General features: G+C 40.3%; 1 protein-coding gene across 1 annotated transcript; it reads left to right on the plus strand.

Annotated features, from left to right (window-relative positions):
- Positions 1 to 259: 259 nt before the first annotated feature.
- On the plus strand, positions 260 to 9,444 carry ETAA1 (ETAA1 activator of ATR kinase). Its single transcript, XM_054822196.1, has 6 exons — positions 260 to 599; positions 1,586 to 1,723; positions 1,999 to 2,075; positions 3,665 to 3,783; positions 4,112 to 6,258; positions 8,177 to 9,444. The coding sequence occupies exons 1-6, from the start codon at positions 323 to 325 to the stop codon at positions 8,290 to 8,292; spliced, it is 2,874 nt and encodes a 957-aa protein (XP_054678171.1). The 5' UTR covers positions 260 to 322; the 3' UTR covers positions 8,293 to 9,444.
- Positions 9,445 to 12,863: the final 3,419 nt, after the last annotated feature.

A 12,863-nucleotide genomic window follows, 5' to 3' on the forward strand; every position in this document is an offset into this window, starting at 1 on the left:
CTACCGGACTAAAGGTTTTTGAAAGCGTAACTACGAGGACAGCCCGCGGAGGGAAAACCACCGTCGCGGACGGGAGGGTGGGCGAGAAAGAGAAGATACCTCACGGCCATAGGGGGCGGGGCCAGGGGCGCGCCGCCCGAGCGGCGCGAGCTCCCCGCCAGATGCAGTTCCCTGCCGCGTCCGCCGACCCGCCCCCGCCGCGCAGGACCAATGGCCGCTCGAGGCGGCGCGGCGGCGGCCAATCGGCGGTGGCGCGGCGGGCTCCCCGGCAAAATGGCGGCGCCGGCGGCGGGGTGGATGCGGCGGTGCCGCAGCGCGCACCATGCCCGGTAGCCGGCGGAAAGGGCCCTGCCTCAGGCCTGCCGCCCTGAGGAGCCGGAGCGGCGGCGGCGAGGAGCAGCAGCAGCAGCAGCAGCAGCAGCAGCAGCTCCTCACCCGGCGGCAGCGGCCGCCGGTGGAGCTCCCCGCGGAGGAGGAGGAGGAGGCGGCGGCAGGCGACGGCGCGGAAGGTGGCGCAGGCCGCGGCCTGCCCGCTGGGGAGGCGCCGCGCGCGCCCCGGCCGTCGCCGTCGCGGGAGGCGGCGGTGCGCGGCCCTGCAGGTACGGCGGGAGCGGCCCTTGGGGGCCCCGCGCTGGCGGGGGTCCGGTCCGGTCCGGCCCTGCCCTGCCCGCCACCCCTGGAGCCGCGGGGGAGACGCGGCCTGCCCCTGAGGAGAGGGCCGGTGTGGCGCAGCCCTCCCCCGCTCTGCCCCGTCCGTGCGCGTTGGGAAGGAGCTCCTCCTGTCAAGGAGTGATGAAGAGCATCTTCCCGCGGCGGATGCTTAGAACTCGCTGTGGACGCTAATCCAGCGGAGGAGAGGATAACGCCTGGCCGTGCTAAGTGCTTCAGTGCAAAGCATGTCCTAAGATGCTTCTCACATAGTGATTGCATCTTTTAAAAGTGCTTCTGTAGGCTTCCACATCTGCAACGTCATTTCTAAAGGGCAGGGGGTGACTAGTTGAGCTTCACGTAGCATGTTTGGTTCACTTACTGATGCGAGACAGCTGCAAGCTGGTTGTGAATAGCTATATTCCTGCTTTTAACAGTCCTAGCTGACAAGGCCCAGTGGAGGGAAGTACAGACCGAGGTAGGTTGTGACCCAGAACAGTTTGGGGGCCCATTAAAGTTGTGACTTAAATCAGAGTCTGAGTGAAAGACACAGAGCAAGCCACAATAAAAAATATTCTCCCATATAGGTATACATATTTTTTTCTCTTAATGTAAGCCGAAGTCAGTATTCCCTCAAGCAGGAGGATTGACAATTCTCATCCTTACCATCAGATGCTGAGCATATAACTGTCAGTATTATGTAATGCTCTGTTATCTCTGTGGTGATGTAACTGAACAAGCTAGAGTTGCATTCTGCCTTAAATGTATAGTTGTGAACAATATTCCTGTTGTAAGTAAGCTGATAAGTGTGAACTTGATTTTTATTCTTAAAAGTTCCTAAAGCATCTTCTTTACGCCCTGTCCTGTTGTATGTTCTAAGTTATTTTGTCCTTTTATTTGTTATTTTTTATTAAGGATCATCTTTGTGTTTACACAGAGTCATGCTTACATAAAACACCAAAGAGATCACTGAGTAGGAAATCCCGACTACCTACTTTCAGCTCTCCTGTTAATGACACCGAGATACAGCAAGAAATCTTTTGGGATCCTCACTCACCAATTGCATACAGACTAGGTAATACTAATGAAATCCAGATTTCAGGGCACCTATTTGAGGTGTGTAGTGGGGAGTGTACTAAACATTATCAAATGTCTTGGAAAAAAGTCCCCTTCTGTTATCATGGTTAGGTTGTTTGGTTTTATTTTTCTTAAAAACGCATAAATTCTTCAATACAGTGGTGAATCAAGTTTTGATTTTAGCACATATATTTGGATTATTTGAGATATACTGCACTTTATAAATGGAACCGTTTTGCAGTTTTTAAGAAGGTTCTTTGTTTGTTTTTATAGGCAATGGAAAAACCAAACAGTCTACCAGTAGATGCGCAGTAGAAATTTCAGAAATTGTTAATCGTATTGCTCCTCAGGTAATTGTTATTTTCCACGCTCTATATATGCAGTAATCAAACAGAATAGTGCTAGAATATTTAGTTTAGTGAAGGCTCAATGTTAGTTACAGTAGTCTCGTTAACATGGTAAGAATTAGGAGTGCATAAAACTAGTAAAATGTTCATAAAACTGGATTGAATTAAAATCCTAAGCATAGCATTTTGACTGGTTGCTCTTATGAGTCACAGATGCTGTAAAAAAAGATGTATTAAGAAAGTGGACTTGCAGCAGCTCCATTTTACAAAGTTTTACTTTCACAATACAAGTTATTGCCTCCGGTCTTAGGAATACTGTTGTGTTTATTTATCCTTAACCACTTATTTGCTAAAAGGTAAGAGTTTCTTCACATACTGGACTTACTTGGCAGTTGTTTTTAAGCATTATCTTGAATGACTGTTGAAGTAAAAGAACAGGACTCAGATGAGAGAGAGAGACCCCACAATAATATAAACATAGTAACATTGCTTCCTGATTCTAAATAATTTGCCTTTTTATCGTAAGATCCATGCTCTTGGTTTCTCTTTCTCTTGCTGTAAACCTTGTGTCCACAGCCTGGAAAGTGAGAATAATATAGTGTTGGCTTATTGTTCGTCTTTTATTAAGTGCAAGAAGAGGACCTATTATTCCTAAAACAGTTCTGTAGTATTTACCTTGCAAATTATGCTTGCTTATTTGACAGGGCCATGTAAAATGTATTCACTGTTTGGCATATCTGCACAAAATTATACTTGAGAACTGGAAAGCCATTGATAAGGGATGCCACTTTCTACCTTTTAAATGATTACAGCTCTGTCATAAATGGAAAGAATATCAGACTAGATTTGCAACTTTCTGTTGCTTGTGTTCTTTTTTCTGAAAAAAACCAAAAAACCTCCCAAAACTCCCTACCCTTTTAGCGAAGTTCAAATTACTTTTGCTGGCTTACATGCAGTAATTTCTCATATCCAACATTTGGCTCTGGCCCTCTACACATTGTACCACTGCAGTATTGTATCTCTTAGATTTCAGAATTTAAATCCAAGCCTAAACTTTGAAGCTCTGAAAGAAGTTCATTTAGTTTCTCGACTTCACTTACTTCTGTTTGAAGGCTCCTTGTGTAAATGAGTTGTAATGGAAGAAGTCAGAATTTTTTCCTGGACGCATACAAAATGCATACATTCTTTCAAGTTCTCTGATCTGTTAATGCTGCTTTAACTGGATGAAGACAGTGCATCTCAACCAGCTCCTCAGCAGTACACTAAAGTAAACTAGATCACAGCTTGTAATGTGAATATTGCAGATTACGTGTAAACCTGAATTAAAGAAAGTATTAGAGTTGAGCGCCAAAGTAAAATTCAGTTATTTTAATTGAAGTTCCTGTTTTAAACTAATATAATTGATACAACTATCAGTAGACAATGTCGTGGTAATCTCGCTTAGCTTATATTCATTTAGATCCTATCTGTGGCTTTCAGCAGATTTGATCCAGTTTAATTGGTTTAGCAACTTTTAACTAATGCAAGGTGTGTGTCTAGTCCAATCTTTATCTGAAATCAAATTGCTAAACATTATAAATCTAATCATTCAGGATGAAAAAGCAGCCTGTAACGAAGGCTCCCTTTTAGGGACGTGGATTGGTAAAGATGCTATTCCCTGTACACCTGGAGTAGTAAAAGTGCGAGCTAGGACAAAGTTAAGTTGTACAAGGTAAGTTACAGTTTCGTCTTGCTCATAACAGCTGGGCTTTCGTGGAAGAGGGTATGTGGTGTTCCTTTATGTACAGTGAGCCATGTAACTGTACATTAGCATACAGAATGCTTTTAACTTTGGGCATGTTATCTCTTCTTAATGGGGTGTTTATTGGGATTTATCAAAAAGATTGCATGCTGACTGCGCGTTGAAGGCAGTGGGATTCAGTCATATTCTCTGCAGTTGTTAAACTAGAGAATGAACATCTCATGTGGTCGTGTTATTGAGCTTGGCTAAACTTTCTCAGTAGGTCTGACTTTCTCTTCTGTATTTTTTTTTAATGTAGAGAACTTAAAATAAAAAATCCTGAAGAGGAACTCATGAAATTGGCTAAGGAATTTGATAAAAATCTAGTAGAGCTAGATGCTGTTCAGGAACAAGAGAAGCTTGGTCATGACTCCATCCAGATTGCCTCAGAGTCTTTAAATAATTCTAATGATGAAGTAAATATGAAGAACCCGAAATCGCTCCTTGGTGAAGTTTCCGAAACAGATACTGTTCTGTCCCTGAAACCAGTTGGACAGAGCACTGGCATCCCTGCTGCAGAGCCCTGTCAATCTAGCAGTCAAAAGTCTATAGACCTTGAGGCTGAAATAGCCCTTCATGCTCTTTTTGACAGCTCTACCCAGAAGTGTAGTGGACAGTTGAGCCAAGGACTATCAGGTATTTCTTTAAATAATAGTTTCCGTGAAAATAAAAGCACCTTGGAAGAGGAACATCTTACTGAGCAAATCAAAGACATGCAACATGGTAATTCAGAGGCATATCAAAAAGATACTCCGTGCGCACTAGGAAGCGTGAACCAGAGTTTTCCAAAACCTGATACTCACATGTTGACCAAAAAAAATCCTTGTCCTTTGAAGACACAATTGGTGGTCTCCAGTAAGCTTGGTGGAGTAGTTAATGATGATTTTGATGACTGGGATACAGATTTTTTGGCAGATGACTCTTTTGTGATGCAAATAACCCAAAATCCTGAATTGATAAGTACTGAAGAAGCACCACCAATTCCTACAAATCCATCTGTGCATGGTTTCAGTGATGCTAGCAGAACAAAGGAGAGAAGTAGTTGCAATTCAGTAACTTGGTTGGGGAGTGTACACAAACCTAATAGTTTGCAATTTTCACCTTTGAAACATTCTAGTAAAAACACACAAAATGTTGCAAAATCTCTTTCTTTACAAAAGTCATATAAGATGACAGAAAACTCAAAGACAGAGACCACAGCCTTTCATGGCAAATGTGATGTTAAGCCAGATAAAATAAAGTCTATTTGGAAAAGTGCCCAAACCAGTGATTTGAAATATATTCCTGTTTCAAAGCAATTTCAAGTTAAGAATGGAAATGAAACTACTCAGCCTAAAAGCGATCCTCTTCCTCTTTTTCCTTCAAGATCTAATCTTCATAGACAACGGACTGAAAAACCTGGGAATAACACTCACAGTATTTTCTGTCAATCATCCAGTGTTCCTACCAATACAAAACCTAAGGATCTAACAAAAGTGGTTAACCAAGCTAATACAGGTCACTTAAATCAAGTAGAAATACCAAAGAAATGTCCTCTGTCATTTGACGACTGGAATGAACCAAAATTCTCTGATGAGATACTAGATATGTTTTGTGAATCTGATAGTCTTTGGGATGCAAACTGTGAGGATGATGAATTGTTGTATCAGGTGTGTGATGATGTAGAAAAGCAGACTCAGAGCCAGGATGTTAAACAAGGAAATGAAAGAGCTAAAACCATACAAGGAGCCAGTATTAATTTCAGATCAAATGCTGATAACAGCTTCCCATCATCTAAACAAGGACTACCTGATCGCCTCTTGGCACAAAAAACAAATGCAAAACAGGACACACTCTCACTAAACGATTCCTGTAGGAATTCATCAAACGTGACACGTGAGCTGGTCACAAACGGTCACGTAGTGAACTGTAAAAACATCTCAAGTCCTCTAACTGTGATCTCGGGTACTTCTGTGGAGTGTAAATACACACTATCTAAAAACTGTCATCAAGCTGCTTCTGAAGATACTACAAAGACGATTTTGGGAAAATGGTACAGGTCAAATTCTGTGCCGGTAGCAGAGACTGGTTCTGAAGGAAGTCCTGTTAATGCAGTGAACAGTTTTAGTAGCAAAACATTAGACAGCCCAGATCTTTTGTATAATATGGGAAAGGTGCCAAATAACAGTTCTGGTAACAAAACATCGCTTATGCCGTCAAAGTTTAAGTTCCGAAAGACTAACAGTTCTCAGGGTGCTCTTCATGTAGGGTCTGAAAATCCAGGGAGTCATTCTGGCATTGGAATTACTCTGCAGGGTTTGGAAGGAAGCAAGAATCAGGTGAACATGAATTTGCACAGCAAGCTTGACAATAAGAAACCACCTTTCAAGAGGCACCTTTCAGAGTCTTTTGCACTGTCTACATCAGGTATTTGTCTGTATTGTATCCGTCTTGGAACTGTTTTTGTTTGGTTTTATACTGTAATCAGAATGTCAGAAATTTATACTGTATTGCAACTTACAATAGGCTTCAATATTCATCCATTCAGTTTAGGTGTTAGTAAACGTTCTAATGAGAATTAGAGGTAATTTTCTCCAAAATAAAATTGTCCTGACACATCTCTTGAATTCCTGTAGTTAAGGACTTCTGTTACCCATTTTCATTGCACTTCTCTGAATATTTCACATTCTCTCTCTCTACACAGTATCACTAGGATCAAGTGGTGCTGATGGCAGCACTCGGCATACCATATTCTTAAATCGTTACTTAAAAATACTAGTATTTTGATACGTAGTAAATGTTGTAGTGTGAATCTGTGCTTTAATTTACAGTTCATTTTGAAAAAAATTACTTAGCCATGATTTGTAAAACCCCAGTTAATGGCGGAGCAGAGAAAGAAGGCAGCGGGTGATATGGAATGCCAATTTCTTTTTATTATTGTACACCTGGAAATTGGAACCTCAGATCATTTGATGCTTCGGAAAACTCGGCCTGTATTGTTGTTTGCTCTGTGGCTAAAACTGCCAGTGAAATATTCTTGTGTTGTCACTCTAAACCCTGACGTTTCCTTTCATCTAGAGGGGAGGTCAGTCACTTTTCCATTGTCAGGTAACAGTCTGAAATATTCCATGGACTGGTGGTGTTTCCTAGGGAAATGTGGAACCAGTCAAGTGCCAGTCAGTCTTGTTTTCACTTGATCTCATGGCTTGGTGAAGTTTTAATCAATGTTAATTTTGATAAAACATGTCTTTAGAGTATACTGTACCAAACACAATTTTCAGGAAGCACTGTTACAAAAATAAACAGAAAAAAATATCCTGCAAGCTATCAGCAGCATTATTTACAGAATCAGTATTTTACCTATGTTTCTTCCCCAGCAAAGAAGCAGATAAGTGGAAAGCAGCAATTTCGGATGTTAAGAGGGAAGGGAGGGGAGAGATGACTAGTCATTCTGTGGAATTTTCTAGAGAATAAAGGAATGAAAAAGAATAGCATAGATTTTCTTTACAGATAGATAAACAACAACTGTCATCTTAAATTTTTTTGTGAAAGGACATTGCTGTAACAAAAAGATGGACATTAAGTGATCCTTTCAAAAACTGATATGTAATTTTTCATGGACACCTGGTCTTTTTAAGAAGCAAAAAGACCCTTTGTTTTATTTATCCGGTTTGAAAGACTACTTATTAAAACCACATTAATTGGAAATCAGTGTATAAACCTGGTAAAATTCTTGACATGTTCAGGGAATGTTCCTGTTGGTTCCACTGAGGTCAGGATTTTATTGTATGGGAATTTATAGTTCTGTAACACAACATATAAAATATTACGCTTAGCTATCATGTTCTTGTCTCCTTTGCCAATTTTTATTGCTGCTTTTGACCTTTTTTCAACCTTTCTGGTTTTATTTGTGTGACACCTGTACTATATCTGACCCCTGTGTCTATACCATCTCCATGCCCATATCTCTGCCTAACTCACTAAATTGTAGAGCCCTTTTCACTCTGATAGCCTTAATTTTCTTAACCCATCGCCATCTCCTATGTTGACTCCTGATGTCACAAGGTTCACTTGAAGGGCAGCAAAGTAAAATTTCCTTGAAGCAAATGTCTGCATCCCAGTATTTTCATTGGGAGGTAGTAAAAAGTAGCACTACAAAGGTCATGCATCTTTTCCCCCCTTCCTGCCTTGGGGACAGGATAGATGAGCCATTTTTAACTTGGGTGCCCAGTATGTCAAAATAGTGTGCTCTTGCCATAGATCTTCAAACATTGAAAGCAGATAAGTTAAAATACATATTGAACAAACTTGAAAGCTCCTAATAACATGGTTTTTTTATTTACAGTGTCTGTGGTGGAACAAAAAAACAGAAAATGTTCTCAAGAAGAGATTGAAAGAAAAAAACAAGAAGCTCTTGCACGAAGAAAATCCAGAATGCAGGCATTCTCTAAAGATGCTTGAATTTGGAGTTTATTTTGTCTGTGGAGTAAGTTTTTGGGAGGGCAATATTGTAATGCTGGAAGACACTTTCTAAACTGTTCACAGCTACTGACAGCAAGCTTTTTGTATTTCTCCATTTAAAAAAATCCTGACCTGAACCACAACTAATACTCTGGTGGTATTCTGTCTTAATTAAAACCTACCAGTTGTAAATGTGTAGTCCCAAACTACCTTCAGCACAATGAAGATTGTATTGAGTTCACGTACTGTTACGTGTTGAAATTGTATAGCCTGAAAATCATCAGAGCATGAAAGCATTTGTATACACATGTAAGCAGAAGATGTCAAAACCAGACTGTATGTGTTTTGGCTATACTTCTTCTATTGCAAGAATTTTAATCTATAAGAGAACTCTCAAGTACACATAGATTAAGAAATAGTAATGTTTGCTCTCAGGTAGAAGAAGGTTTTTAAGTTTTGGTTTAAAGAAAGTATAATCTAGAAAACATCTAACATTGGAAAACTAATGGAAATGAACAGGATTTGGAAAGCACGCTCAGTTTGTCTCCGTTACCTTAGGTAAGAATTGTACATAGTGAAGGAAGAATTTAATACAAAAGTTTCATAAGGTGAAAAAACATCCTGGAAAGGACATTTTATCTTTTTTTTTTTTTTTAATTCCCTTCATGAAGAGTTTGAAACACCCTAGCTAACAAAAGGGGACCACCTTTTTCTAAACATGATTACTGAGCTAATTAAAAAAGGTAGCCTATGTCATTTTACCAAACTATGAGCAATATAAAACACGCCAGGTGAAATCTCAACAACTATGAATCAGGTTAGCCTTACGGGTTGTACATATTTTTCAAACTAAAGGCTGTTAAAACATAAAAATGCAATGTCACGTCAGCTTAACAGGGCCTGATTGATAGATTTTTTGATGTGATAGATGGGTGCAGAGCTCAAACTGCAAAAACTGCCTGTGGGTAAGCTGCAAGATATTTTTCAACTGAGAAATACATATATGTAAACATGTGACACTATGCAAAGTGACTGTAATTTTTCTTTGTAAATAAATAACTTTGAGATGTACCAAAGGTTAGAGGAGGCTTTTGGTTTCTGTAGTATGTGCCATTTTTGTAACTCCTAAAAATGTAAGTATTGTATATTTGTAAATCATCATTAAACTTTTTTTACATTTTTCTAGTCTGTTCTGGAAAATACTGTACTACAGAAACTGGGACAGAAATGGGAATTCCATATGGGCTTTACTTGAATGTTCTTCCTTGGTAATTTACCCAGTTATTCCATGCCTGAATTTTCTACCTGTAGTGGTGACAAAGTGCTTCCTTTGATCCATTTAAACTAGAAATCCTTGGTGGAGTAACTGGTTCTACACACAGCCATCTGCAGTGGAGTCCTGAAATACTTAACTATCCTGATTTTCGAACTAGAGAATTTGCTTTTGTATTAACCACTATTCTTGGTGCTAGTTAGTTGATTATGAAATCAAATCCCCATGTCCACCAAAGACCGTGCTGGTGCCCAGTAAGTGTTACTTACAGTCTGTGGCTGCAGCTCCCTGTCCTTCAGCCGTTGTGCAATGTATGATGAGTTGGATCCTCTTACTGATCTGACTGAAAATTAACCAAAAAAACACCATCACCATAATATCCTTAACAGATAATATAACATGAAATAGCAAGACTCTTTGTTGTGTTGTCAAGCCTCTGCTGGCAGTGTTCACACAGTTTGTAAGACAGAAGATTTGCATGTCCGTATGACAAATTAAATGTAAAGCCCAGATAGGGGCTGTTGTGAGAATGTAGTTTGATCTGTGTATCTGAGGGATACGCTTGTCTTTGTGGTGTTCTAGGAAAATCTTAACTATGGGGTAATTTGCCAGATGCACTATTAGCCAAGAAATTGGCAATGAAAAAGGGCTTCTACTATAAGTATTGAATATGAGAGTTATAAAACTGGCTTTTAAGGTACTGATAGACAAGAATGTCAAATCTTATAGAGAAAGATAAAAATTAGGCTTTTGCTAGGACAGTGTTCAGCTTATCAACCCTTCCCTCCCCAGGATACTTCTCTAGCAATGATTCTGTAAAGGAACCAGGATAATTTTTGTGTTCAAGGATAATATGGTTAATTATGATTTGAGAAGATGAGCTGACTCGAAAGGAAGGAACTGTTGTGGGTGCTGGAGAGTATTTTTTAAGGATGGTTTCATTCTCTGGTGTGAAAGAACTAACTTTTAATCAGTAGATACAGAACACAAAATACTGGCTAGCACATTACGGCTACCCAAGCTCAGCATACAAAATAATACATCCTGAATGCTGGCTGCTGTGTGTTCTTGAGCACACTTAAAGTTTAAAACCAGCTTCCTGCCCTTCCAGGTGATGCTGATTTTCTCAGTACCCAGGATAGGAAGGCCCTGGAGCTGCCCACCTAAAAATGCCACCGCTGGTCTCCCCCTGAGAGCAGTGTAAGGCTGCATTGGCTCATCCGTTAACATGAGCGTCTAACCAACCTCGTCTCCAGAGCTGTAAAAGAGAGCTCCATGTATGCCAAGGGGAACTGTTGCTGTGAGGGGTGTGGAAAGGACCCTTCACAAACTTTCCAGTTGGAGGAAGACACAAACTACTATTTGACCAATTACTGTCACTTGCTTACTTACCCGAGTACTCCCTATGTGCTGCTTAACCATATTTAAAGAATTTGTTTGCTGATCAGTGTGAAACACATTAATTGTGACAGTTTACAGCAAATTCATCCATTGCTGTCCCCTATTAAACTAATCATAACAGAGGGGCTTTATTTTTTATTTTACTTTTCATAAATACCTACTTTTAGCATAGATATTACACTTCAAGGCCAGTAATTTGGTTTTTCTTAAACATTACTTTCCAAATAGAAATCACAAGTTCTTGGGATCACAGTTTCTTAACTGATGTCAAGACAAACTACTAAGACTTTTTTCATCACACCCTGACTACCCTCAAATGCCCTACCGTACCATCTCTCAGTTAACAAACTGAATCAAGTTACTTCTTTTTGTGACTTGACGCTATTACAGAAATAATTTCTTGTGTTAAAATTAAACCACTCCTATACAATTTGTATTAGGCAAATTTGATAAAAGTGAAAACCTTAGAGGAAATACTTTAACCCCCTACAGTTTCATTAGTGGAGTCAATGCAGGCAGAAGACTTATGAAGGCTTAGAAATAATTACAAAGAACAACCTCTACAATATCAAAAATAAAATTCCACAAGGTTGGAATTTTGGTCTTTAAATATATATATTCATATTGGTTGGTCAGAAACATCTAAAAGATTTAGAAAAAATGTAGTGAAAAATAAACTGTCTAGCTATATAGATATATATGCATCATAAAAGAGTACACAGCGCAGAGCTTGTTTCTTGCTAGTGCCTATGCTCTAAGTGCCAGTCTTGCCCTTCGCCTCTTCCCACTATGCTGGCGTCAGCAGGATGCTGGACGTGGAGCCAGCCCCACAGACAGGGCAGCATACTGACGACAGAGCCGCAGGCAGGAGGAGTTTATCTTGTGCCTAATTCTCTAACATCTGGATATTAAAGCCAGCAACGCAGCAGGGGTGTAGCTAGAGAAGGCTTGGTGCCTCCTAACATGAGGGGCGTAGGCTAGGCGTAGAGTCATTTCAGGTACTCTTACGGCAGCCAGTGACGCAGAGAGGGCAATTCCGATGCTAGGTGCCTGAACTACGCTGCAGACGTGCTTAGCTCTACGTCAACAGAAGCAGCCATCTGCCTAGCAGATATTTCAGGGATGCGGTATTGGGCCTAGACAGCCGCTCTGCTGCACGTGGGCGGCCAACGGCTTCGGAGAGCAGATGAGAAGCGCAAAAGCTGCAGCCCCACTCCTTGCTCTCATGGTACGATCCTGCTCCTCACCACTGAGGACGGAAGTTGAGCGGCAGCCTCGCGACCCCACAGATTTTACAGATTGTGCTCGGTATCCCTCATGCTTCCCGGTAAGTTCTTGGTGACCCACTAATACTGCACGTGCCTCAATCATGCAGCCTTTTGTCTGACTGCTTTCAGTAGACAACAGATCTTCATTAGGAAAGTATCTACATCATTTTAATTAATTAATACACATGTATGCATAAGAAGTTTGGTATTTCAATAGCTGACATTTCACTATGAAGCCACATCTTCCTCTAGGCAAAAAAGACCTATACAAATAGTAACAACAATCTTAAATACATTCTAAATTAAATTATGACTGTCATGTTTCATTATAAATTAATTTATGACTGTTTGCTTAAGCACTCATCTTCGTTTCATTCACAGCATAGTAATTTTTTACACGAGCAAAGCAATCAGTGAGCTTAAGTTTAAATGTAAATGGAATTCCTGTATGTCCCCATACCTGAGTATAATTTTTATTCCACAGATATCGACACATTTCATGCTGAGTGATGTTACTCGCTAAAATCCATGGATTATCTTTTTCAAGTAAAACCTGTGGTGTGTTTTGTTTTTTTTTTCTTTTAGGAAAGGCGGATACGATCAGGCAAAGGATCCGTTCATCATCATTC

The sequence above is a fragment of the Grus americana genome, chromosome 3, assembly GCF_028858705.1.
Source record: "Grus americana isolate bGruAme1 chromosome 3, bGruAme1.mat, whole genome shotgun sequence".
NCBI classification, from domain to species: domain Eukaryota; kingdom Metazoa; phylum Chordata; class Aves; order Gruiformes; family Gruidae; genus Grus; species Grus americana.